Consider the following 25,136-nt stretch of genomic DNA (forward strand, 5'->3'; position numbering starts at 1 on the left):
CGAGATAAACAGTTGGACATTTTGGCCCGGTTTCTGCAGGACTAACCTGGCAGGGACGAGAGGAAACTAAATTAAATCTCAGATTTTCTGACTCCCGGGGGAGCATCTGGCAGTGCCGCTGCGTGATGGCGTGGCTGCGTGCCCGGGAACTGCCGGGCGAGAGGGATGGGAATTTTGTTCAGGAGAGAGTTGAGGCCGTACTTTTCCAAAGCTCAGGGGACTTTTGGGGGAGACTGTCCTGACAGCTCCATGGCACAGGGGCTGCTTTCCACTTTCCTGGGGTCTTGCATCTTCATGATGGCTCTTGGTACTTCCAAATCCAGTGCTAAGTGCAGTGTTGGCAATGGGGCCCTCGGCCCTCCTTCCAACCCCGTGCTGGGCTGTCCCTGGGTGTCACCGAGCCTCCTTTGCTGCCAGGAGGCTGCTCAGCCACTCGTCCTGCCCTGGTGGGGAGGGTGCCAGAGGGAGGGAAGCCATGGGGATGGAACCCAGCCCTGCTGTCCCTGCACCACCAACACCACACGTGAGGGCTCGCAGCCCACCCTGGGCGCAGGCTCTTCTGATGACTTCTATCGCCTTCTCACACTGTCTGCTGGTTTTTTTCTCAGATTCCAGATATTACTGTACAGGCAGCTGCACACCACGGCTTTGCCAGGGGAGATAACCCTTATCTCCTGCCTCGTGCGCTGGCTCGGGCGGGGGCGCTGACATGGCTGTGTTTGGTTTTCCAGGAAACAGGAGCTGCTGAACAGCACGGATGTGACGGCCCCGGAGCGGCCCCTGTCCCCGCCGCTCACGGCCCCGCCGACCATGAAGGTGAGAGCCCTGCTTTGGAAAGCCGGGTTGGTGGGGAGCAGCGCTTCCAAGGCAGCGGCTGCACGGATTAGGGCTGTTCCCGCAGGAGCGGCAGTAGGTGGTTTCTGGAATTCAGCCGGCAGCCGTTCCGGCGCCGTCCCAGTCTCCATCGGCGTGGCGGGCCGCGGTGCCGGCCCATCCGCGCCGGCACTCCCGTTACGCACTCGCCAGAGGCGATGCCAAGCGGGGTGCCCAGTGCCGGGGCTGCCTTCCCCCGGTGACCCTCCCCAGCGCCGTGCTCTGCGCCGGCGTGAGGCGCACGCTGTGTCCCCCGTGGGGCCGGGCATCCCGCCGTGAGGCTTTACATCCCGGGCTGTGCGTCCCAGCAGGCGCCTGCCTGTCCCCTGCAAACCTCCCTGCCCAACCTGTTCCGGGCACTTTGCCTCCCAGGGGAGCCACCCTTTGAAATAACAAGACATCTGTCCTGCTGTGCCTCTGGCTTGAGGAAACATTAACAAAGGGAGGTGTGGGGCTGGGCAGGGATGACCGGGCTGGTGCTCAGCCACTCTTGCTGGTGCCCGTGAGGAGGTCTGCCTGTGTGGCTGATGCCGGTGGGGGATGATGCCAGGAAGGTAATGGATTTCCTCCAGGGCTCGCTGGTGAATGCTGTGACACGTGGGGGATTGTGCTGGGGGGTGCTGGCACGGCTCTGCTTGCTGCCCTCCGTTTGTGGCAGCTCCCGCCCGGTGCAGGGTTCTCTTTCTGGTGCTTTGCTCTGTGGCCCAGGAAAGCTGGCTCTAAGTGTGCACAGCTCTCTGAAGAGCACAGCCTGCTGCGTGCTTTGCTCAGGACGTGTGGGTATTTTCTGTGGGACTCGCTGTAGCAGGTGGGTCTGGTGCCACCGTGGGGTCAGGTCTCGGCTCTGGCTGCTGGTGGAGCAGGACCTGAAACTATCCAAGAACATTTGTCCCTGGAGATAAACAGAATCCAAACCAAGCTCAAACTAAGGGAAAGACTTTTTAAAGAGCATCCAGCTGTGGGCAGAGAGCTGTCTGAGCCTGGGGTTTTTCTTTCTGACTCCTGCAGGGGCAGTAGGTAAGGACAGGCATGGTCTAAAGCTGGAAACAGCTAGGGCTGTGTCCAAGGCACAGCTGCCCCACCTGTGCTGGCAGCCATAGACTGCTCGTGCTGTAAACCCGACCTTTGCTCACTACAAATATTAAAGGAACAAAAAAAACCCAACTCTCCCAGACTTTTTTTCCCTTTGATTTTCATTTCTTCATCCCCTCCCCTGTTTTTTTCCTCTATTTTTTTGTCTTTTGAGAAATTCAGTCTATTCTAAGAGCTCACTAAAAATCATTCCCCGTGCCTTTCCCCTCGTTACCATGACCCCTTTTTTTTTGCCCCAAATCATGCATGTGTCTCGCTTTCCAGTCTCCCCTCGGGCTGGCAGCGCTGCCGTGGCCCAGCCCCTCCTCGGGAGCAAACCCGGGCGGGACGAAAGGAGGGCTGAGAGAAGGGACGGGGCGGGAGCGCCGCGCCTCCAGAAAAGCCACTTAGGGGTTTGCTGGGAGTGCCGCATTCACCCCGCCGTAGTTTGGCTGGGTAATTTATTTGTGTGTCGCTGGCAGCAGGAAGGGCTGGGAGCGGGATCAGGAGTGTCCAGCAAGTCCAGCTCCTGCGGGTGCTGTGCCGGAGGGGTGGCACAGAGCGGCTGCACTGAGCGCAGGCGGCCGCCGGGACCGGGGCCCCGCTGGGCAGCGCAGGTGGATCGGGCTGGGAACTGGGTCATCTGAGCTATCGCCGGGGGAGAGCAAGGCTGAGCCGTCGGCGTGGTGCTGGCAGCTCTCCCGGAGAGGCGACGGTGGGCTGTGCCCGCTCCGGCGGCGTTCTTGTCCCTGAGTCCCCTCTCTCGGTGTCGCTGAGGCTGCAGGGCCGCTCGCCCCGTGTGTGCGGCGGCTGCCGCTCCTGTCCCCGCGCCGCGGCTCCTGGGGCAGGCAGCAGAAACTGGGACTCTAATTGGAGCAGCTCAGTAATCCCTTTAGTTCCTTTGGCAAGTGGGGATTAACCGTGCGCTGGGCAGCCCAGCACCACTGGCAGCAGCTTCACCAACGCTGCTGTGATTAAGAAAAGAAATGATTCAACCCCCTGCTCAAATCGTGCACAAAGCTTGGCATTTGTGGGGTCCAGGGCTTCTGGCAAAGGCACCTGCAGCAATGATGCTGAGCTCCAGGTTGGGCTGGATGGGAGCCCCCGGTGTCACAGCTGCCTGGTGACATTCAGGGTGCAGGACAAGTGCCTGGGGGGAGGTCCAGTGTCCCTGCTTGATGTGGCTTGGACTGGCTTGCCTTGTGTCTGCTTTTATCGAACAGTAGATTTCCTTCTTTTCTTTTCAGTCGGCAGAATTCTTCGAAATGCTGGAAAAAATGCAGGTGAGCAGCAATGTGCATGCCAGTAACTCGGGATGTTTGCCCCAGCAGAGTCTCTGAGGGCAGAGGCTCCACAGCAGTCCTGGGAGGCCAGTCCCAGGAACAGACCCCACCTTCCAGCTGCTTGGGTTGGAGCCTTCTCCATGTAGCAAAATACCCTCGTGTTGGTGGACTGACCCCCTGTGTTGGTAGAAGCATCTACATTATTTGATGCATTCTCATTTTGTTCCAAACAGGCACCAAAACTGGAAGAACAGAGGTCGGGAAGCCAAAAACACAAGGTTGGTTGATTTTTGTTTCTTGAGGGGATTTTTTCAAGTGTTCCCCCCTCATCTCAGAGGTTTAATGTGATTGTCAAAGACAGTCACTCAAAGGGCTGGAAAGGATTTAGATGTTATCTATAAACAAGGCACTGATTGAATTGCAGAGATGGGAGCATGGTGCCTGTAAATCCCTAATGCAGCTTTATGTCCAGACTGGTGCGTTTCAGCTTCCAGCTGTGCAAAAGGGTTGGGGCTTGCCACCACAGTGGGAAGTTGCACCAGTAGAGGAATTCCCTTTAGGCAGGACTTAGCCTGTGTTGATGCCTTCCTGGGAGGGACCAGAGGGTGCTGGAGACACTCCCTGGGCTGGGTGGGCAGGGCTGGGGTTTTAAGGGACAGCTGGTGGGGAACAGATGGTCATAGATGGTGTTTTGGTTCCTTTCTCTAGGAAGACTACATCCCATACCCCAGCATCGATGAGGTGGGTGCTCTGAACCCCCTGAACACCTTCTGGTGAATGCCTTTCCAAAATTGCTGATGGCAGAGGAATTGGTGGAGATTCTGTTTCTGAGAGGAGCTGTGTAATTCATGTTCCCCCCTCCCTACCGTTGTGGTTTTTGGCTTTTCCTCAGTAGCATGTGCCCTCTTCTGTGACAGAGAAGAGCTTTCAGAGAGGGGCTGGACCTGTCCCTCCTGGTGTCAGGGCTGGGGTCTGCTGCAGTAGGGGGGCAGAACATGGGGCAGTGAGCTCTGCATCCCACATCCACATCCCTCTCCTGCCTGACTCCTCGTGGCACATGTCTCTGCAGATCCTAGAGAAGGGTAGCCCATACCCACTGATCATCCTGCCCCAGTTTGGGGGATACTGGATAGAAGACCCAGAAAATCTTGGCACGCCCACCTCATCTGACAGCAGCATCTGCGAGGAGGAGGAGGAGAACCTCAGCCCCAGCACCTATGGCTACAAGCTGGAGTGCAAGGGAGAGGCCAGAGCCTACCGCAAGCATTTCCTGGGGAAGGTGGGTTCCTCCGCCCCACGGGGCTCGGAGTTGCACGCTTTTGACTAGGAAAACTCTCCCATTGTGAGCAAAATGGGCAAGCATTACAGTTTCCCTCTTTGCAGGGAGTGGGGGCACGGGTGGGTTCCTGGCATGGCAGTGATGGCCACATTTGCAGCCTTTGCCCCTGGCCCCACAGCCACGGGTCTCCTGTGACACCAGTGGGGACATTGGCTCTGAGCCTCCTGTCCCTGGGGAGCTGTGTGGCAGCCCCTGCCCTCTTGCTCACAGCCCTGGTCCTGGCCAGGGGGTGCAAGTGTGTGAGTGATGGGAGGGTGTTGGGGCAGCAGGTGAGTGTCCAGACACTGTCCTTGCCATCGGCGCGTTGCTGCTCGGCTGCCAACGGGCTGTTTTCTATTTTTAGGATCATTTAAATTTCTACTGTACAGCCAGCAGCCTCGGAAATCTGATCCTTTCTGTTAAATGCGAGGAGACAGATGGCACCGAATATTTAAGGGTTATACTCAGGTATGGAAAAAAAAGAGCTTTGTTTAACAAAATATTCTGTCTTTGGGAGTCCCTGGTTCTGTTGCTACAGCAAGTGCTTGAGCTTGAGCAGCATGTGGGGGGGTCAGGGTGGGATGGGAGGCAGTGGCAGCATCCCTGTGTTCCTGTCCTGGGGCTGCTAAACCTGATAATGAACGTGAGACTTTGATCTGTTGCTAAGCCCACTGGAACTGGATGTAAACCTCTGTGGGTTTAATCCCCCCTGGGATAACACCAGTCACTTCTCTCACCATCCCTCCATAAGCTGACAGGACCCAGTGTGTCTGAACCACTGTGTCATTTTCATCCAAACTATGAATATTTTAAGAGCTGCAGAGATGAGAAGACAAATCGAGCCTTTGCTCCCTAATCAGGCCCAACAAATGCAGCACAACAGTGTTTCCCAACAGCAGGTGCTGCTTTGCTGTAGACACTCGCTGACATCTGTCTGCTCGTTGCTGTTTCTTTGCTAGGTCCAAAGTGAAGACGTTGCATGAAAGGATTCCATTGGCAGGATTCAGCAAACTTCCGAGTATCCCCCAGATCGCAAAGGTGAATTGCCTGGCTTGTCTGGAGCACATGCAGGATATCCTGTGCCAGTGCACCTCAGGCAGTGCTGGGATGTGCTGGGCGCAGTGCCTGGGCTCCCAGGTCGAGGGGCACTTGGGTGGTGCTGTGTGCTGGCCCTGCTCTTGGTTTCCTGCTGATCCCTGGCACTCATTTGACATGGGGAGACCTGGGACTTGGCTTGCTGCACCCTCAGTGGGGGCCAGCCAGGCCATGGGGCATCCCAAGGACAGGGTGTGAAGTGGGGAGCTCCTGCTATCGGAGGCTGTGTTTCGCTTCTTTATAAGCCATTGATGGCCTGAAGTTTTGGCCTAGGAGCTGGCACTGACTGCTCTTTCCCCTTGCCCACAGGCCTTCTGTGACGATGCCTCTGGGCTGAAGTTTAACCCGGTCCTCTACCCCAAGGTGAGGTAACCTGCCCAAGGTGGTCCTGCAGGGACACCGAGAACCAGACCCAGGGCTGCTGTTGAAAACTTTTAGCCTAATTATGTGGGAATGTGACTTCTTTCCCTCTTCCACTCCCCTGGTGCTGCTCAGCTGTTGTTGTACCCTGCTGCAGCTCCGGTGGGCTCTCCTCACCCCTCACCATGGATCTTTTGGCCATCACATTTTGAACCACCAGATGAAACAACTGGCATTTTGCTTTCCTGCAGGCATCCCAGATGATAGTGTCTTATGATGAGCATGAGGTCAACAACACATTCAAGTTCGGTGTGATCTATCAGAAGTTCAGGCAGGTGAGTCATCCCCACGCCACTTTCATGGAGCATGTCCCCGACCACCAGAGATCCACATTTCATGAGCACGGACTCAGCTGTGACGTTAATTCTGCCATGTGCAGCACCTCGTGTCACTGGATGTCCTCACTGACTGTGTTTCTCATTGCTCGGATGTTTTCCCCACTCATTAAAAAATGATATGACTGGAAAGTCTCAGAATGGAAATCAGCCCACAAGCTGCTGTAGGGAAAAACGGATGTGAAGATGGATTTTAGCAGGCGTGGTATTTTAATCAGATATATGTTTAGACAGCTAAACAGCTACGTTTGTCTGGAGGGACTGTGGGCTTTGAAGAGAGACACTTGCTGAAAATGCTGCCATTAGCAGGGGGACTCTGCATGGGGAGTGCAGAGCTCAGCCTCAGAACTCACCGAGAATTACTCTGACAGGCACTCTAATTATCTTACATATTGCATTTTGGGTTGGATTGAGTGACTCGTGCAAGGCCATAATTAGGGTCTCATTGTTTTGAAATACAGCAAGCGGGAGATGATTAGAGATTTTTCAGCAGAGGATTCACTTCTGGTTTGGTATTTCCTGGATGTTATCCTGAGGCCCTTGCTGGGGCTCAGAGGCTCTCAGCAGCTCTACCCTAGGCTGTCCTGGGCGCTGAGTGGGCTGTGACAGCCCACGGATGGTGCTGGTGGCGAGGGTGGTGGTGCCGGGTGGGGAGCAGCCTGTGGCCGTGCAGGACACCACGGAACAAGGTGCTGGTCAGCAGGGACCCCGTGGATGGAGCTGGAGTGACAGGGGATTGGACAGGCAGGGAAATTGGGGCTGTCAGCAGATGCGCCCTGTGTCTTGCAGACCCAAGAGGAGGAGCTGTTTGGCAATAATGAAGAGAGCGCTGCCTTCAAGAACTTCCTAAGTTTTCTGGGAGACACCATAACTCTCCAGGACTTCAAAGGGTAAGTTAGATAAAAAGGATGATTTTACAAATGCATTAACAAGAGACCATGTCATATGTAAAAATATCTACGTGTGAGAACAGAAGTCATCTCGCTCATGAGCGGGATGTGCGGAGCAGAAGCAAATATAGCTTTGGCTTGTTTTTCAAAGCTGGGGGAGTTTAAAAAAAAAATTGGAGCTGCCAAGAGAGAAAAACTTCTTTTCCTGCAGCTTTGAGGTTGTGATAAAATCTGGCTATATTCAGCCATAGATGGAAGGAAGTCTGTGGAAATGTGCCGTGCCCGGTGTCGTGGCTCAGCCACGGGCGCCTCCAGGGTGGTCACTGCAGCAGGCAGACCCCCACTGCTGGTGAGGGATGGTGAGGCCACGGCTGGTGCCCATGGCTGTGGCCAGCCCTGGCTGACCAGCCCTGCTTTGTGTTCACCCTGTATTTCAGGCTGGTGACAGCGATGGCTGGTTACAGCACATGACGCACGGTTTGTTCTTTCCCATTTGCCCGTTGCTAGATAAAGATAAATGAGCTGGGCTGTTCCATCCTGTCCCCTGACAGCTGCTGGTGCTCTCTCTGAAGCTTTCAATTAATATCTCTTCGTTTCTCTCCGCCTTTCCCTTGATCTCCAGTTTTCGAGGAGGCCTGGATGTCAGCCATGGGCAGACGGGAGCGGAGTCTGTGTACACGGTGTTCAGGGACAGGGAGATAATGTTTCACGTCTCTACAAAGCTGCCTTTTACCGAGGGAGACACACAGCAAGTAAGAGAGATGAGGCTGCTTGCACAGAAGGGGCTGAGTGGGGATGCACTGACAGTGCCCTGCCCGGTGCCCTGGGCACTGCCAAGCCCTGGCACTGTGGGAAGTGGCTGCTTGGCTGCCCAGCCCGCGACTGGCACTTGCTCCTGCAGGAGCAGAACCGCCTGGTTTCACTGACCCAATGATCTCCCGTTCGGTTTAGCTCCAGAGGAAGAGGCACATCGGCAACGACATCGTGGCAATTATCTTCCAAGAGGAGAACACGCCGTTTGTCCCAGACATGATTGCCTCCAACTTCCTGCACGCCTACATAGTGGTGCAGGTGGAAAACCCCGAGGCGGATAATACAGCCTACAAGGTGAGGGCAGTCCCAATGTGCACCTACCTGTTTTTGCTTCAGCGTCTTTTGACAAGGGCGTGGAGTGACAGGACAAGGGGGAATGGCTTCCCACTTGCAAAAGCTGGGGTTAGATTAGAGATTAGGAGGAAATCCTTCCCTGTGAGGGTGGTGAGGTCCTGGCACAGGCTGCCCAGGGCACTTACCCTGTGCTCAGTGATGCAGTCAGTGTTAGGCCTGGTGGGGATTGTACCTGTGTGCTGAACACACTCACGTGTGCACACGGGTGTGTTATGTATGCACTGGTACTTAATGTGTGTGTGTACAGACATCAGTGCATAAAATACATGTCTGTAAAACAGCTCATTTGTTAAAGAGTTTTGATGGTCCTCAGTGTTTGAATGTGCCTTGGAGCAGTCTGACATGTCACCGGGGTGTAGGTGGCAAAAACCCTGTTATCCCGCTGCATCCGTGGGAATAACATGTCTCCTGACTCCCCAGGTGTCAGTCACAGCCCGGGAAGATGTTCCCTCCTTTGGCCCACCCCTGCCGAGCCCACCGGTGTTCCAGAAGGTAGGAGCTGAGAGGGAAGCGTGTTCCGAGCTGTAAAAAAAGTAGATGTGTGTGTCTGAGATGTTTCCAAGCACATCAGCTTGGGGGAAACAGGACTTCTGGAATTGATCTGCATTAATTTTGGTTTCCATCGAGGCACCTGGTGTTTATGGGAGGGTGAGTGACCATGCACCCCTGCATGGCATTACTTGGGCAAGGCAGCAGCAGCGGCTCTGGTGCTGAGGCACCTGTGCTGGTGCTGGCAAGTGCCTCAAACCCATCTGGGGTTTTGCACCAATGCTTCCACATCTGGAGGGACTGCTGGGTGCTGTGAGCTTGGGTTTTGGGTTGGTAGAGCTGTGGTAGCAGAGACACAGAGTCTTACAATGGTGGGTGTTTCCCACCTCTCCCTGCAGAGCCCCGAGTTCCGGGAGTTCCTGCTGACCAAGCTCATCAATGCTGAGAACGCCTGCTGCAAGTCTGACAAGTTTGCCAAGCTGGAGGTAACGCTGCCCACGTGTCCCTGCCTGGAGCAGGGTTTGGGGAGTTCTCCCATTGCTCCTCAAAGCCGCCTTTCCCTGCTGAGCTGGGTCGGTGCTCTGGGGACGAGAGCGTGGTGACCGTGGGGCAGGCGCTGCCCTCAAGGAGGCACGAGCTGGTGTCCCATGGATTGAGCCGCTGCTCTTCCCTTGGAGCCCCGGCTGAGTCCTTGTCCCTCCTGCAGGACCGGACACGGGCTGCCTTGTTGGACAACCTTCACGACGAGCTCCACGGGCACACCCAGACCATGCTGGGGCTGGGGCCCGAGGAGGACAAGATGGAGAATGGTGGTCATGGAGGCTTTCTGGAGTCTTTCAAGGTAAAGCCCTGCCCTTGCCAACAGCAGAGCTAAAATGCACCTGGGGTTGGCAGAGCGCATGTTGGGGGACAAGAGGTGTCCCCCAAGGCTAGGGTGGCAAGAGGAGGTGGCGGCTGCTCCACCACTGCCTGCTCAGCCTGCCGAGTGCCCCAGCTGGTCCCAGTGGGGGCAAGCATAAGCTGACACAGTGGCATTGTTGGTGAGTATCCCCATTGGAGTGACTTCTCCAGAGCTCCTGAGCACCTCTCTACCAGTGTGCTGCAGCATTTTTTGTGTCCCCAGAGGGGCCTGGGTCCAGGCCCAGTCCCTCGTCACAGGGTGTGCCTGCAGCTGGGCTCTTCTCTGGCAGGACATGTCCAGCTCATGTTCTGGCTGCTGGCTGCCACTGCTGTGGGACAGGGATCAGGATCCTGGGGCAGCTGCCACAGCGAGCGGGTGGGAGGTGGCGGGCTGTGGGAGAAGGAGTGGATAAAGTGCTGTGGAGGAAACTCTGAGCAGCCAGTGGCAGCAGGGACACCCCTGGAGATGGAGGGCAGCACCTGAGTCTGAGGCAGTGCCGGGTGTCTGTGGTGCAGCTGCCCTGTGGCGTGGAGGGGGCTGGCGCTGGGTGGGCGTCCCTGTCTGGGCAGGGGGGCTGTCCTGGCTGCCACCGTGCTGGGACAGCTCCTGCAGTTGTCTCAGGCAGGGTTACTTCTATAGCACAGAGAAGTGAGGCTGGTGAGTGAGTCACCTCATGGTGTACCCGGAGGATGGGCCCGGGGAGGAGGGTGCACAGCTCTGCAGGCCCTGCTGCAGAGGCTCAGATGTGTCCTGTTCCAGTGTGAGACGTGTGGGATTGGATCTGCCGTGCAGCCAGTTCACGTCAGGGTCTCAGCTGAGGTTAAGCAGTGATGTTTTGGCACTGTGTGTGCGTGAGGAGACAGACTGTGCTCTCTTGGCTTTGCAGGGAGTGCTGGGGTGGGAGGTGAGCCCCGTGGGCCGTGCTGGGCTGCGCCTGCCCGGGCGCCTGGGGCCTGCCCTGCTGGGCTGCCTGCTGGCTTACGTCCTGCACCGTGTGCTGTCGGAGTGACAGGGGAGCGCAGATGGCGAAGGAGGGCTGCAGGGGCTGACACCCGGTCCCCATCCTATCTTTTTGCCCGCTGCCTTGCACCTACGACCCAGCCTACAGACCCATCCCCTTGGCCAGGTGACCGGGGGATCAGTTCTCAGGGGTGAGCAGAGCTCAGTTCTGCCGGTCTCCGAGTGAGTGAGAGGTGCCTTTGCCTCTTCTGTGGGGAAAGGAGCCACTCCTCAGGGCTGGGATGTTGGGGAGCCTCGCAGAGTTCCACAGCCCAGGGCAGGAGCCTGCAGAGTGTGAGCACCTGTGGCTACTGCTTTGCAGCAAAACTACTGGTCACTTTGGCCTAAGAACAACGTCTAATTGTGTATGAATTGCTGCTGACCCCAATAAATTCAGTCTGATGGACTCTTGCTTGATGTTCATTCTTGGATGGGCAGGAGGGGCTGTTGGGGCTGTGGTCTTCACCGCTGGAGGCTCAGTGAGAGCTCAGGGCTGCAGCTTCCTCTTACCCTGGTATGTGTCCCCCTGTGGCTCCATGACCCCTGGAGCCAGCAGCAAACACCTGCATGCTGCGGGTGCAGGGCTGGCACCTGCAGGAGTTTGGCCTGCCACGGCTCATTTACTCTTTAGCCTGGGCTGGGGTTCAGGGGCTGGAGGAGCAGCAGCCATGGCTGAGGGAATGGCTGAGAGGAGGATGGAGAAGGTAGCTGGTGTGAAGAGTGAGGGAAGGGGGCTCCCTGACAGAGAGAAAGATCCTTTGAGGATCAAAGGGAGCAGGGAGAGCCTGTGGCTGCCTAGGGGCCAGTGCTGCACAGTGCTCACTTCCAGTCCCTTCCAGAGGTTGATAACCAAACCAGAAGCCACAGCAGTGGTTCAGGCTGAATGAATTCTTAAGCAGTAGCTTGCTGAAGAACTTTTATGTGGCTGTGAAGCCTCCGGGCTCTTTTGGGACAGGCTGGAGAGGTGCAGGAGAGGTGCAAGAAAGGCAGGAGAGGATCTGTCCTCTCTGAGCCCAGGGAGAATTGTGGAAGGTGTGCACACAAACGTGGCTTGTGGCTTGGCTGTGGTCCCCGTTCCTGCCGAGGCATCTGGGAGGTTGGCCAGGCAGGAGGCAGGGCTTGGGGCTTGTCTGCATCTCCTGGTCCCTTAGCTGCAGTCCTCGATATCACGGAGCAATGGGGGGAAAATCTGATCCTGTGGTGGCTGTGGGGCTCCCCAGGGCAGTCCATGCTCAGCTGCCGCTGCCAGGGCTGCTGTCACGAGCGTGCTGCTGTTGGGGTGTGCTTGCTCTCGGGGAGGCGTAGACAGGTTGCTCTCCTTTATGCCTGGGGAAGACCCGAAGCTGGGGAGGAGTTCTGGGGACAGCACCCCGCTGGGTGGTGATGACCTGCTGTCCCCTGTCCCCTCTGGCACAGAGAGCCATCCGGGTGCGCAGCCACTCCATGGAGACGATGGTGGGCAGCCAGAAGAAGCACCACGGCAGTGGCATCCCAGGCAGCCTCAGTGGGGGCATCGCACACAACAGCGGCGAGGTGACCAAGACCACCTTCTCGGTGAGCATGTCCGCGTGTCCCTCTGTCCCTCTGTCCCACCTTTCCCTCCTCTTCCTGCCCCTCCACAGCCCCACAGGTCACTGCCTTCCACTGATGCAGCCAGGCAGTCTCCTGCATGGGCAGTAAGGGTGAGCAGGCTGTGAATCTGGATGCCTTGCTCAAGCTGGGTTTATTTTGTGGAAGAACCAATGATAAGCTTCCTGAGGTTTTGGCAGTGAAGTAAAAGGAGATAGAAAAGAAGTTCTGGTATTTTGTGGTTTTTTGATGCGCAGGCAGTGCAGCTCCTTTCAGGATGTTTAGCCTCTGAACTCCCAGGACAGAGCTGTGCTCTCAAACCCAGATTGTTCTCTGCTTCCAGCCCCCTGTCCCAGCTGCTGCTGCCAAGAACCAGTCCAGGAGCCCCATCAAGCGCCGGTCAGGGCTGTTCCCGCGCCTGCACACGACATCGGAGAGCCAGGCAGAGAGCAGGACAAGGTGGTAAGTTTGTGGTGGTACCTACAGAGCATCTGCCACTCTCACAGTTTATAGTTGGTGTTAGCTAGTACAATTTGACCATCCTTTTTAAGTCTCTAGTATAACTCGTGCAACCTGTCTCTCTGTGCCCTCAGTGACAGTGTTTCTGGAGCCCAGAAGACACCAGATTTGGGACATTCTTCCCAAGAGATGAAATCTGAAACCTCATCCAACCCCAGCTCCCCTGAAATATGCCCCAACAAAGACAGGTGAGGCAGAAGGAGCCCATCCTCCTTCCACCACAGCTCAACAGACATCAAGAAATTTGTCAAACAAAACCATATCTAAATTTTAGTGTAAATAATTTTGATATTAAGGGAGAAATTCTGTTGATTCATGAGCACAGCTCCTTTTTGGTCTTTACAAAGAAGAGCAGAGAGCAGCATTTGTCCGAGGTTGCCCAAATCCCCAGGGCACAGAAGGCTGCTGTGCCTGTCCCTCCCTGCCGTGGCGAAGTCAGCTCGACCTAGGGCTTCCTGCTGGGCACCTCCCAGTGCCTTATCTCACGCCCTCGGAAGTGGCTGTGTGCTGAAGCACCCCAAAAGGTTCATTCCTGCGGCAGCACTTTGCTCCGGGGGTGTGCAGGAGCCTCTGTCCCCCATCCCAGTCCAAGGGACGCGCTTCCCTGGTGACAGCCACGCGCCCTTCCTTCGTTCCGCCTCTCTCCAGGCCTTTTATCAAGCTGAAAGAGAACGGGCGGTCGAACATCTCCCGTTCCTCCTCCAGCACCAGCAGCTTCAGCAGCACGGCGGGGGAGAGCGAGACCCTGGAGGAGTACGACAGCGTGGTGGGTACCAAACCCTCCCTGCGGCACATCCCTCACCCCCCTCGGCTCCCTGCTGCCTCCAGACCTCTGGGCTCTGAGGAGGGGAAGCGCCTGCCAGCCCCCGGGAGCCTCCTCACTGCTGACATGGAGAGGCTTCACCCCGTCTCTGGGTTGGGGAGGAGGAGGGTTGGTGTGCCTGGTGGGGCATCGGGGCGTTGTGGCTGCCCCATCCCTGGAGGTGTCTAAGGCCAGGCTGGGCGGGGCTGGGAGCAACCTGGTCTAGTGGAAGGTGTGGCTGCCCATGGCGGGGCGGGTCTGATTAGATGGAGTTCAAGGTCCTTTCCCAACCAAGAACACAAACCATTCTGTGATTCTGTGACACCCCCGTGAGCCTTGGAATGCCCTGGGCACTGCTTGGTCTGCCCAGGCCGGTAGGTTGCAGTGGGCACGGGTGCAGTGGGGCATTGGCAGGGTGTGGGGAGCACCTGCCTGCAGGAAAAGCCATGTCCTGTCTCTGCGAGCAGGGAAGCCAGCCCTCCACGGCGTCACCGTTCAAGCAGGACGTGTTTGTCTACAGCGCTTCACCCGGCAGTGAGAGCCCCGGCGTGGGGGCCACCCCTGTCATCATGAGCAGGAGCCCCACAGGTGGGTGACAGGCAGGCTGGCAGGAGGCACCGGCTCTGCCCTCACTGCTGGAGCCGCCCGAAGCCCCTGGGTCCCTGTAGGGGTGGGTTGGAACGGGCTCTGTGGCGCTGGGACGGAGGAGCCCCCTCGCAGCCTTGTCCCGGTGCCAGGGTGAAGCAGCAGCTGTGCTTGCCCAGGCAGGACAGGCACCCACGGGGTGTGGGGCAGCCCCATCCCGACAGGGCTGCTGTGGAGAGATGGCCCCGTGTGCTGCAGTTCTGTACTTCCATGGGGGATTTGTTTCCTTTCTCAATTGGAGCGCAGAGGTGGCTCTTGCTGTGCCTGTGTTCCCTCTGTCTCCCCTGACAAGCTTGTGCAGTAGTCGTGGAAACTCTGGCTCCAGAGGCTGAGCCATGACTCACAATTATTTAATCAACAAGCAGCTTCCTGGGGTCTCGGCTCCGTTCCTCTCCTGCCAACCCGCTCACCAGCTCCATCCGTTTCAGTCGGATGATTTGCACAACGAGGTGCAACTCACCAGGGCAAAACAGGCAGGAAAAGCTCTTCGCTGGCCCATCCTGTGGTGACAGTGCAGTGAGCCAGGGGATGGCTGCAGTCACCCCTCGCCCACAAATCCCCATGGCTCTGCTTCCTTGAGCCACAGTGACCTGCCACAAGGCACCACCATCCACGTGGAGACACACTGTCAGCAGAGGAGCTGTTTTTGAAACAGCTGGGAAGCATAGATAGACCCAAACATCTCTGTAACTGGGAGTGTTGCAGGCAAAATGGGACCATGGAGTGCAGACAGGCTTTTTGTGTCTTGGCACCCCGCATGTCCTCCTCCTTATTTCATTAGTGATTTTCTGAACCCTTAAACCAGCCCCTTTTAATGCTTGGAGTGTTTATTTTGTGTTTTTCCTGCCAAGAGCATGAAAATCCACCCATACATTATATGGATCAGTCATTCCTTGTAGCCTTTTCAGTGGCATTTCCAGGAGAAAGACTGTGAAATGTAATTAAGCCTCAATTTGTTCCATCACAAACACTTAATGTACAGCTTTTGCCAAACATTCAGCCAAGGCAGACTAAATATTGGTAGCACTCCTGACAGCCCATTAAGTGCCTAGATGGGCGAGTGCAGCCAGTACTACAGCAAATATTTTTGTTCACAGTTTACTATTTTTGTTCTTTGTTTGTCCTCTCCCTCCAGCAGATCTAAAGAACAGAAACTCTCCAAGGTCCAACCTGAAGTTCCGCTTTGACAAGCTCAGCCACGGCAGCTCCAGCATGGTAGGTGCCAGGGCTCTCCCTGTGGGACGCTGTGCAGCCGTGCCCTCCCTGCCTGCCATGGGGGGTCTGGGCTCTGGGGGTGACCCCGGGGCCCGTGAGGGAGGAAAGGGAAGGGATTTTGTGACTTCTTGCCCCTTTGTTTGCAACCCACCCCGTGTTCTGTTCTTTCACATAGAGCCACTAGCAGCAGGAAGCAATGAACTTGTCACAGGTGAGCGTTGGAATGTTTTGTTTTGTGCAAAAGGGCCGTTCGGGGGCCGGCTGTGTTCAGCCAACCCTGGCCGCTCACACGGCTTGTTAGTGCCTGTGGGATGCATACTGTACCTCAGAGCACCTTGAACGCTGCCGTAGGTGAGGGAGGGAGAGGGCGGGGGTCAGTGACAGGTCTGCACCCACAGTGCTGCTGGGTAGCTTTACCTGTTCCTTTCTGGAGCACCATGCTCCTGCTCCCAGGGCCAGGTGCCCCAGCCCAGCAGGCTGCATTTTTCCCAGTTAACCTTTGTCACACCCTGGTGCCCATCTCCAGGTTCGCTGCGCTGTGCTCTGGGCACTGGGGTGGAAAGGCAGTGCAGGCTCTCACCCCTTCCAAAACTCCAAGGGGAAACAAAGATTCATGAAATGGATTTCATGGGCAGAGATAAAGGGAACCCAGTGGGATTTACCTGGGTTCCTTCTGTTCCATGAAATTCAGGGTGTCATTAGGAAGACCCAAGATGAGCAGAAGAGCCCATAGAACTTGAAATGAGAGAAATTTACATTTCTGAAAGCACGGGTCTCAAAAAGCTGTGATTTTCACCCCATCACTGAGTTTCCTTCTCCACAACCTGGGAGTGATGGGTGGCCTGGCACTTTGGGGAAGGGCACTGCCGTGGCTTCAGCTCCTGGGACAGGTGCTTCAGTAGCCAGCACCTCAGGGGTGGGAATATTCTCCTTCCACACTCCTGACACTTTTATCCTTTTCTTCTTAGCACAGAATGTTTCAACAAAGGGAAAAATCTTCAACACCCCATGGGACCACGCACGCCCCGGCCGTGGGCAGCGAGGGGCCCTCGCCTGCCAGCTGCCTGCTGCACCAGAAAAGAGCTCTCACCTTGCTACAGTCCTGTCCTGGCAGGACAGCCACCTTCTCACCTGGGGTCCCCAGGGACAGCCACCTTCTCACCTGGTGTCCCCCTGTCCAGCGCATGCCCTGCGCCCCCCCTGTGCGTGCAGGAGGGGATGTGTCTCTGACTGTGCTGCACACACACGTGGCCAGGGCCATGTCCCCTTCTGGTGCTGTGCTGGGTCACCCTGTGGTGGCCCACATGTGCTGCAGCTGGTGGGCACCATCCATTCCCCCCATCCCTGGGTTGCTTGGCAGCTCCTTTTGGCAGAGGGGCAGCAGGAGAGACCTCTGCATAGTTTAGGTCCCTCCATGCTTTATTTGCAGCTATCAGTGGGGAAACGGGTTTATGTTTGTTTTTTGAAGGGTGGGACGTCAGGCCAAAGTTAGGTGTTAGGGCTCTGGGCAGTTTGCCCTCCATTGTTTGCTGTTGCTCTTCTCTGGGGGCAATGGGGAAAAACCTCCCAGGGGGGTCCTGGGCAGCTCTCCCTGGAGTGGGGTCTGCAGTGTCTCTCCAGCCATCCCCCAGCTCCTACCTACACCCCAAAATTCTTGGGGCAGAGGCAGCCCCTCACTCCAGACCGGCTCAGTTTCTTGCACAAGAGGCAGGTGAGTGACTTGGCCCAGGGAGTGGAGCTGGGGACCGCAGCCAGCTCATCCTCCTCGGCAGGTTTGTTCTCCCTGCTTTGTCCCTGCCTGACACTGAGCACAGGCCTGGGAAAGGTGACCCAAAGCTAAAGCTCTGGTGTATCACAGCTGTAGCTTTTCTAAGTACTAGAACTGGAACCAGAGGGGATTTCCCTGGTGGGGTCTGCTTTGCCCTATGGCTTGGATCACCAGGCAAGCAAATGCATAAAACTCCAGTGGTTTGTGAGGCATTAGCCTGCTCTAGCCCTTGCAGAGTCTGTCCTGCTGCTTTTGAGCAAGCTCTTGTTGTTCTGAAAGGATTATAGATTCTGCAGGGTGACTTTCCCATAATGCCCTTTCCCAGAAAATACCTCTCTCAACATGCCAAGAAATCCTCTTGCTCCCTTATGGAACTTCACACGAAGTTTCTTGAAGCCTGTCCGTAAATTTCACATTGCTCGTAGATTTCCCTTACCCATTTTCTGGAAGACAGGCCATGATGCTGCAGAGATATTCCCCCCTACCCCCCCAGCCTGTGACCTTTGGAAAACCCCCATGAAATCAGGTTCTCAGTCTCAAGTGAACACAGTTCTTCGAGTTCGTGATTCCTACTGAAAACAGGACTTTGAGTGCCAAAGTCACTTTCACCCAGTGGGTGCTCCAAGAGGCACAAAGTACCTGACAGCCCATTTCAGGAGGTGGGTGCAGAATTGTGCTCCTGGAGCAGCCCTGGGCAGCCGCCGTGGCTGTGGCTGCTCCCGCTGCCCTCTCTCTGGGGCAAGTGCTTATAGGATTCAGTCCTCACCTCCCCTCCTCCCTGTCATCTCCCCCGGCCAGAGATGAGCCAAGCCTTGCAGAACCTGCTCTGCTCACCCTGGTCCCGCAGGGAGGTGCTCTCCAAGAGCCTTATGATCCGGTTCACATCGGTGCTCCGCTCGTGCTGTAATTAATCCATGTGGGAAGGCTGTAGCTACGATGGGAGGGGAACCAGGTTAAAGGAGAACAGTTGTGAAGAGGCAGGGAACAGTTTCCCCGGCCCTAGGTGCTGTGCAGGACTAGTAAATATCAACAACTCCCATGGGGACGCTCCCTCCTGCTCCCAGCCAGTTGCATTTCAATAGAGTTTAAGCCTTGAGTTTCCTTTGGAAGAGGAGCATGCAGTGTGCTCAGCCCAGCCTGTAGCTGTAGGTGTCTCAGGATCACACACTTTGCTGTTCAGCACTTGTCTGATGATGCTTCAGTAGCACTTTCAAACCCACCCCCAATTCTCCTCTTAGAAGCTTTGGTCTGATTTCCTGAGGCTGCACAGTGAAACACTGACTGGTGCAATGACTTGCTCCCAGGGTCTGCTCTGGGTTTGTTTTTTCCTCTGAGAAGTCACTTGGTTCTGTAGATGTTGTCATTCCTATGGGCGTTGATCTCTGTGAGATCTTTCAGCAGATGATGCAGTGGCTACTGTCAGCTGGTTTGCCATTTTTGGTTGTTTTGTTGCTTTTTTTTTCACTTGAAACTGTGGCTTTCCTTTTTGACCTAGATTGATTTGGGAATTGTTCAGATGGGACTAACAGGCAGAACAGGGTGCAGCCTCAGGGAGAGTTGCAGTGTTCTGGACTTGTCTCTGCTGTGCCAGCCCGCTGGAACAGCCTTGGGGCCAGGGTCTGGCACCAGGTTTGCCAGCAGCTCCTGCGGGACATTTCCAGCAGCACTCCTCACCTAAAACCTGCTGTGCATCCTTAGCAGCAGCTGGGTTTGGGTGCTGCGGGCCCGGCCCGGCTCCTGCTGCCCGCGGCTGCCCGTGCTGGGCTGGGCCTCCCATCCCGGACTGTCCGGGATTGTCCCGGGGCGGTTCTGGGGCTGAGCAGTGCTTGTGTCACATCCCGGGGACTTCTGCACTTCCAGCAGCGGGTGAAGGTGTTCCTGTATATATTTTGCAAAATGTTTTGTGCTTGTAAGTGACACTTACATGTCTATACATATATAAAAGGGATATATATATATATATGTATAAAAATATATATATTTATATATATAAAGGAAGGATCCTTAACTGACACTAGAGTTATTGGGCAGTGCATTTTCCTTTCTGATTCCACTGTTTCCATGCACACAACTTCTGCTCTCCTCAGAAGTGACATTGCCGAGGGAGCAGAGGGGGCTCAGGAATGCCTTCGGGGGGTGATGGGGAAGCCCCTGCTGTGAGGAGAGGTCTCTGTTGCTGGGGGCTGCTCCCCGTCCTGCCGGGGATTCGGTCCCTGCTCGCTCCCGCTGCAGCCCGGACCAGCTCCTGGGCTGGGTGAGGCAGGGGCAGCTCAGGTGCAGCTCCACATCTGGTGGTGCCGGCTCCGAGCCCTTGTGCCAGCGGGCTGGGACCTGTCCCCTCCGCCAGGGGCTGGTGTGCAGCTGCCACGGGCTGGCGGAGCGCTGCTGCTCTGCCTGGGCTTCCCGTCGGGAAAGCACTTGGCACGTACTTGCATCTTCTTGAAACCCCACGGAGCCAAAGCACAACACAGAAGTGCTTTTTCTTTTTTCTTTTTTTTTTTTTTTTTTCTTTTTTTTTCCTTTTTTTTTTTTTTTTTTTTTTTTCTTTTTTCTTTTTTTTTTTTTTTTCCTGAGGGAAGCAAGGGATCCTAAGCACAAACTCAGTTTGTTTCTTTTTCCGGAGTTTTGAGGGTCTTCAAGAATGGCAGGTAAGGGGCCAAGAGATGATGTTTTTGCCCCGAGGGGGCCGCGGTGGTGCCCGGGGCTGTGCTCTCCTGGCCGCGGGCGGTGCCCGGTGAGCCGGGGCAGAGCCCGGCGCCCCCGCAGGTCCCGGCCGCGCTCTCGCTGCTCCGCTGCCGCTGCCGCCCCTGCCCCCGGCGCCCCGCATGCTTCCATCGCCTTCAATGAATGTAGCACTGCGTACGTCCTGCCGAGGGAAGCGCTGGATTTGTACCAGAGGATGTGAAGTGAGTTAAAGAGTGAAAATGAGTCTTGAAGAAATGTATCTGACAAAGTTTATTTTTGATGTAGAGAGGCAGTGCTTTGTAGTTTCTGGTGACCCATGTCTGTTGTAAATAATGTATATTTAATTTATTGCGATGGTAGCAGATTGTTATGTATAAAACTAAAGGTTCACAAATGTATATTTTGTTGCTTAAATGTGTCTTTGCAAAATTCACAATAAATAACATATTTTGTGTCCATATACGTACTCTGTGTGTGTGGCCGTGTAGTGACAGCTTTAGAGGGGCTTTGTGGGGACTTTCCTTGGAAAACCAGGTGAGGGCATGGAACTGGGCTGAGCCGTGGCAGGGGGCCTGGGACAGCTCGCGTGAAGTCAAACACTCCGGCAGGGGAAGGAGAGGAATTTCGGAGCGCAGGGATGCTCAAACGGGGAAATCTCTGCTGGTGCTCCCAACTCTGAGACTGCAGCAGCCAAAGAGGAGCCAGCGGCTCTTCTGCAAACACTCCGCCATTTAACCAAGAGAACTGTTGTGTCTGAACTGAAACTAGTGTCCCATAAAGCTCCACGTAAGCCGGTCCCTGTCAGCAGCCAGCCCATGTGGCAAAGCTCATAAACAGGCAACAGTCAACAATTGTCTGCACCAGCCGAGCTCCCCTCAGGGCATCAGGCTCCGGCACTGCCTCTGACAGCCCAGGTAAGCTAACAAGGAAATTGCATTTTCTCTCTCCAGCTCCTCGACCCCCTTTCAAATCCTTTAATTTTTTTTCTATTTTTTCTTTTTTTTTTTCTTTTTCTTTTTTTCTTTTTTCTTTAACTTTTTTTTTTTTTTTTTTTTTTTTTTTTTTTTTTTTTAACAGGGCTTAGGGAAAAGGCTGTTGTGGGAGAATCTGAGCAGCTCGGTGTGTGGTCAGTGGGCACACAGTCTGTGACAGCTCCTCATGTTCAGAGCAGGGTCAGCCTTGAGAGGTTTAAAAAGTTAAGCTTTAAAATTAAATAGTGTGAGACAATGTTGGCAGATAAACACGTAGTTTAGACATATGTTTTAAAGGATTTAAAGAAATCTTTTCTAAACCTGGCAGATGGGCAAGTTGGGAATTAATGCTTGAGTATTCCAGCCAGAATTTGGAAAGTTTCCCACAGAATCTAGACTCTAAAGTTTGGTGGGAGGGAGACTCAAATACTGCAGACAACTGGAAAACAAACTCGAAACAGGCTGCTCAGCCAGAAATACTTCACTCACTTTGATAGTTTAAACAAAGTGTGAGTGTTGTGGAAACAAGAACCTAAATCCAGGTTTTAGAGGAGTTTGCTTGGAGTCTTTAATTCACTTGCTCCAGCTTTCCACAGCCTTCAGGCAGAGTCCCCAGCTGATTTGGCCAGTGAATTGCAGATGTGACCAGGGCCAGAGCTGGGGACATGGTGGTGCTGCGCAGTGTGGCCCTGCTGCAGGTCTGGAATCACGGAGGGTGACTTCACTGCCTGAGCACCTGCTCTGCCTGCTGTGGGGATTCTCACCACCTGAGCACCTGCTCTGCCTGCTGTGGGGGTGCCCACTGGGCCACAGACCGCTCGTCCTGGTCGCAGAGGATTTGATCATTCACTCACAGGAGCATCTGCAGACGTGGAGACACTGACCCCAATTAAAAGTGGTTGTTCCTAAAATTAAATGTTCTAAGGCTGTTCCAAATCATCTTCAGAGCTTATCAGATCTGGCAGGGCAGCACGGGGCAGCTGTTAGGGAAGATGATGAGACCTTGTCTGTCTCCTTAATGAAAGTCTGGAGGTACTAGATAATCATGCTGAATAGTGCTTAGTGGAAAACCTCCTGAATGTAATTAACCAAGTAATCAAGTAACTTTCCAGGCACTGTGGGAAAGTAGAAGGATTAATGAAATCACAGAATGCTTGGGGTTAGAAGGGAAGTTTAAAGTTCACCTACTCACCCCCTGATAAGGGCAGGAACATCCACTAGGCTCAGGTGCTCAAAGCCTTACCTGGCCTTGAACACCCCCAGGGATGCGGCTCTGCAAAGTTACTGCTCTGGATCCAGCTTTGACAATGGCTCTGTGTGGCTCAACCAAGCAAGGCATCGACTGATAAAAATCAGGTTTGTTCTTAATAATTGAAATTAGGGACAAGAAAATCCAACTTGTTTTTGTTTTGAGAGGGTCTTTTTATGCCTGCAAACTCTTGATACAATATAAAAAAACTATTCAGAGCAAATGTTTCCCTCAGTCCTTTGACTGTGGGGTTGGATGCAGTGTAGTCCTCAAGGATGAGGTGTGTGTTCCATGGCACAACCAGGACACTGCAGCCCCACTGTAGCCTCGGGCTGAAAATCTCTGGGAAAGGCTCAAGACGACACAGAGAAGAAAAACAACTGTTCCTGATCACATACTTTAGTCATGGCCCTATGAATGCATTTGACATGAGGATTTGATATTTATAGGCAGACTTACACTTTACTTTTTTTTTATAATAGTGGATGTTTATTTCTCTCACCCATTACATCCCATCCCAGAAACTGCACAAATTTATGACAAACACAAAGTGAGGCTGATGTACTTTCTTTGTAAAATTAGAAGGTTTTGGCACCTGTGGGTGTCTCTAGCACACAACTCAGTATGCTGTTGAGTTGCTGAAAATGTAAATCCTTCAGTGTTTAATTTCAATAGTGACTGAGTTTTTCCATGTGGGTGGGGAAAGAATTTTCCAGTTTCATTCCTCAGAGCTGCTGAACTCAGAGGTTTCCTCTTCTGTACAGAAGATGGCACTAGAAATACAGGAATGAAGTGTGATCATCTGCTTGCCTTTACAAACAGGCTCGTGTCTGGGCAACGCCTGTGGAGCACCTGGGGACAGAAGTGCTCCCTCCCTCACTCGGTGAGGTCCCGTTCTGCCTCGTGTTGAGGGTTAATTCACCAGGTGACTATTACCACAGAACGCATCCGGAATGTCTGAGCGCCGCAGATGAACTGGGGCCTGATGTGAATTGCCAGAGCCCAAACGCTCAGGAGAGCGAGAGTCAGCCCTTTACCCTGGGGGCTGAGCAGCGCTATCCCCTCTCCAGGGAGGGGATATCCCCTCTCAGCTGCCGGGTGGCTGAGCCGGGGGCACTCGTGTCCCTGGCCAAGCCACCAAGAGCCGCCTCCTCAGGGTGCAGATCCCTCGATGCAGGCTCGTCTCAGCCCCTGCATCAAACGTGCAGGGCCCGAGCCCAGGCCGGCCTCAGCGGGTGAAGGGCTCTGTCGGCTGGTCCGGGCTCTGCGGGCAGCAGGAGCGATGCCGGGGGCCGCAGCCCCGGAGCCTCGGGATGTGTCAGCTCCGCCCGGGACCACAGAGCGGCGGCAGCGCCTCGGCGGAGACACGGATCCCAGCCTCCGGAGGGAACCTATAAATAACAACGGTAGTTGTCGGAGCTTAGAGCTTACAGGCTCGACTAAATGGGAAAAACCTTTCTTTCTCTGCGGTGCTGGAGGTGCTGGGCCTCAAATTCACGTCCCACAGTGGCCACTGTTTAGGGATGGTGCAGCCGCTGTTGGGAGAAGCTCAGCTGCCAAAGGCGTGCTTGTGTTCATAGTGTTGCTGATGTTTCCTTTACAACTTTGCCAAACGCAACAAGTTTAAGGATTTTTGGCCCCAGTGAGAAGAAGTGAGTTTGGCTCGCTCGATGTTCTTCCTGCGTTACCTGAAGTCCCATCCTGGGTAGAGTCAGCCACGACTTTTGCTGCTGGGATACAGCGGGAAGGTTGCTGAATAGTTGTGAACTTCAGTAATGCCAAGCACAGGTCTGGCCAGGGCTCAGAAGCTGGCTGCACATCTGGCAGTTCTCTTACAGCCAGTGCCATGGGCTTTAATTTCTGTGCTGTTTCTGGCTCCGTTTATTTCTTGTGTCCAGTAGGAGAGGAAAGTTTGGAAGGGAAAACTAATAGATCTATCTCTGTGCATGCCTGGCACTGAGACCTGCAAGGGAAATTGTGTGGCTCTGTGAAGCTCTGCAAGACCACACTCTACTCACTGATCCATCTCCCCTTGAATTCCTCCCCACGGTACACCTTCCCCCTTCCAATTTCCATCAAGCTCTTTCTGGGAAGGGCCCCCACAACTCCTGAGCTGCTACAGAAGCTTCTTCCTGTGCCCTCAAGGCCACTTCCCCTCTGTTCCGTGAAGTCAGAAGCTGGCTGCAATTTGGAGTGTGAAAATGGCCACTTTGGGACTCTCTAATCATGCCTCCAATTGTCTGACAGAGACTGTGATGCTTTGCTTTGTTCTGGTGCTTTGTCTGAATTTTGTGTGTGGAAGCAGGGACTGGGCTGTATCTGCTCTATTGTCTGGTTGCTTTCCTTGAAGCCTTCCTAGAGGAATTATTTGTTAAACAAATTGAACGCGTTGGGAATAACACACATAACTCTCTAATGTTCACAATTCTCTATCGTGTACCACTGACACCAGCGGGGATTTCTGCCACATCACTAGCACAGTGCTGGGGCTGAAGAGAGCACTCTGGGAGGTGGTTCTGCTGCTGGAGTCATGACCATATTCATTGACAAGCAGAATTAATTTGCTGGGTTTTGTTTGCATGGATTTTGCCAGAGTAAAGTCCCACTTATTTTCCATTTCAGCGCCATGAAAAGTGTATTGATTTTTCTTCACTTTTGATTGTTCACATTACTGGATTGCTTTTAAATAGTTGACAGAGATCATTCATTTTCCAGCTCCAACATATTTTACAGCCCATTCCCTGTTTTATTTGTGTGTGCTTTGGGGGAGTTCCACAGTTATACATCATACTGATCACCTTCTGCAAACGGCAGCCCTGGCAGGAGGGAGGAAATTCTTCCCCTGTGGGGTTTTTGCTCTTTCCTGCCTTCT

General features: G+C 54.5%; 1 protein-coding gene and 1 long non-coding RNA gene across 6 annotated transcripts in view; both read left to right on the forward strand.

Annotated features, from left to right (window-relative positions):
* RAP1GAP2 (RAP1 GTPase activating protein 2) overlaps nucleotides 1-20,504 on the forward strand; it is a 54,094-nt gene extending 33,590 nt beyond the window's left edge. The window contains exons 4-26 of one of the 5 annotated variants that reach the window (XM_066201834.1): nucleotides 732-816; nucleotides 3,192-3,227; nucleotides 3,461-3,505; nucleotides 3,936-3,968; nucleotides 4,297-4,506; nucleotides 4,910-5,013; nucleotides 5,505-5,583; nucleotides 5,950-6,003; nucleotides 6,252-6,335; nucleotides 7,185-7,285; nucleotides 7,908-8,037; nucleotides 8,237-8,392; nucleotides 8,873-8,944; nucleotides 9,340-9,426; nucleotides 9,648-9,782; nucleotides 12,258-12,395; nucleotides 12,754-12,872; nucleotides 13,004-13,117; nucleotides 13,578-13,695; nucleotides 14,199-14,319; nucleotides 15,512-15,591; nucleotides 15,767-15,802; nucleotides 16,560-20,504. In XM_066201834.1, the coding sequence (XP_066057931.1) occupies nucleotides 732-816; nucleotides 3,192-3,227; nucleotides 3,461-3,505; nucleotides 3,936-3,968; nucleotides 4,297-4,506; nucleotides 4,910-5,013; nucleotides 5,505-5,583; nucleotides 5,950-6,003; nucleotides 6,252-6,335; nucleotides 7,185-7,285; nucleotides 7,908-8,037; nucleotides 8,237-8,392; nucleotides 8,873-8,944; nucleotides 9,340-9,426; nucleotides 9,648-9,782; nucleotides 12,258-12,395; nucleotides 12,754-12,872; nucleotides 13,004-13,117; nucleotides 13,578-13,695; nucleotides 14,199-14,319; nucleotides 15,512-15,591; nucleotides 15,767-15,775 (2,110 nt within the window). In that variant the 3' untranslated portion in view covers nucleotides 15,776-15,802; nucleotides 16,560-20,504. Of the gene's footprint in view, nucleotides 1-731; nucleotides 817-3,191; nucleotides 3,228-3,460; nucleotides 3,506-3,935; nucleotides 3,969-4,296; nucleotides 4,507-4,909; nucleotides 5,014-5,504; nucleotides 5,584-5,949; nucleotides 6,004-6,251; nucleotides 6,336-7,184; nucleotides 7,286-7,907; nucleotides 8,038-8,236; nucleotides 8,393-8,872; nucleotides 8,945-9,339; nucleotides 9,427-9,647; nucleotides 9,783-12,257; nucleotides 12,396-12,753; nucleotides 12,873-13,003; nucleotides 13,118-13,577; nucleotides 13,696-14,198; nucleotides 14,320-15,511; nucleotides 15,592-15,766; nucleotides 15,803-16,559 lie in introns of those variants that run through there. The other 4 variants (XM_066201835.1, XM_066201836.1, XM_066201837.1 and 1 more) reach the window with 4 other exon arrangements.
* Nucleotides 20,505-22,065: 1,561 nt separating this feature from the next.
* LOC136299902 (uncharacterized) lies at nucleotides 22,066-24,880 on the forward strand. The gene is made up of 2 exons (XR_010723586.1): nucleotides 22,066-22,371; nucleotides 23,087-24,880. It is a non-coding gene; the product is annotated as an uncharacterized lncRNA (long non-coding RNA).
* Nucleotides 24,881-25,136: the final 256 nt, after the last annotated feature.

The sequence above is a fragment of the Chamaea fasciata genome, unplaced genomic scaffold (genome assembly GCF_029207755.1).
Source record: "Chamaea fasciata isolate MVZ Bird 193981 ecotype frontalis unplaced genomic scaffold, bChaFas1.0.hap1 SCAF_21, whole genome shotgun sequence".
NCBI classification, from domain to species: domain Eukaryota; kingdom Metazoa; phylum Chordata; class Aves; order Passeriformes; family Sylviidae; genus Chamaea; species Chamaea fasciata.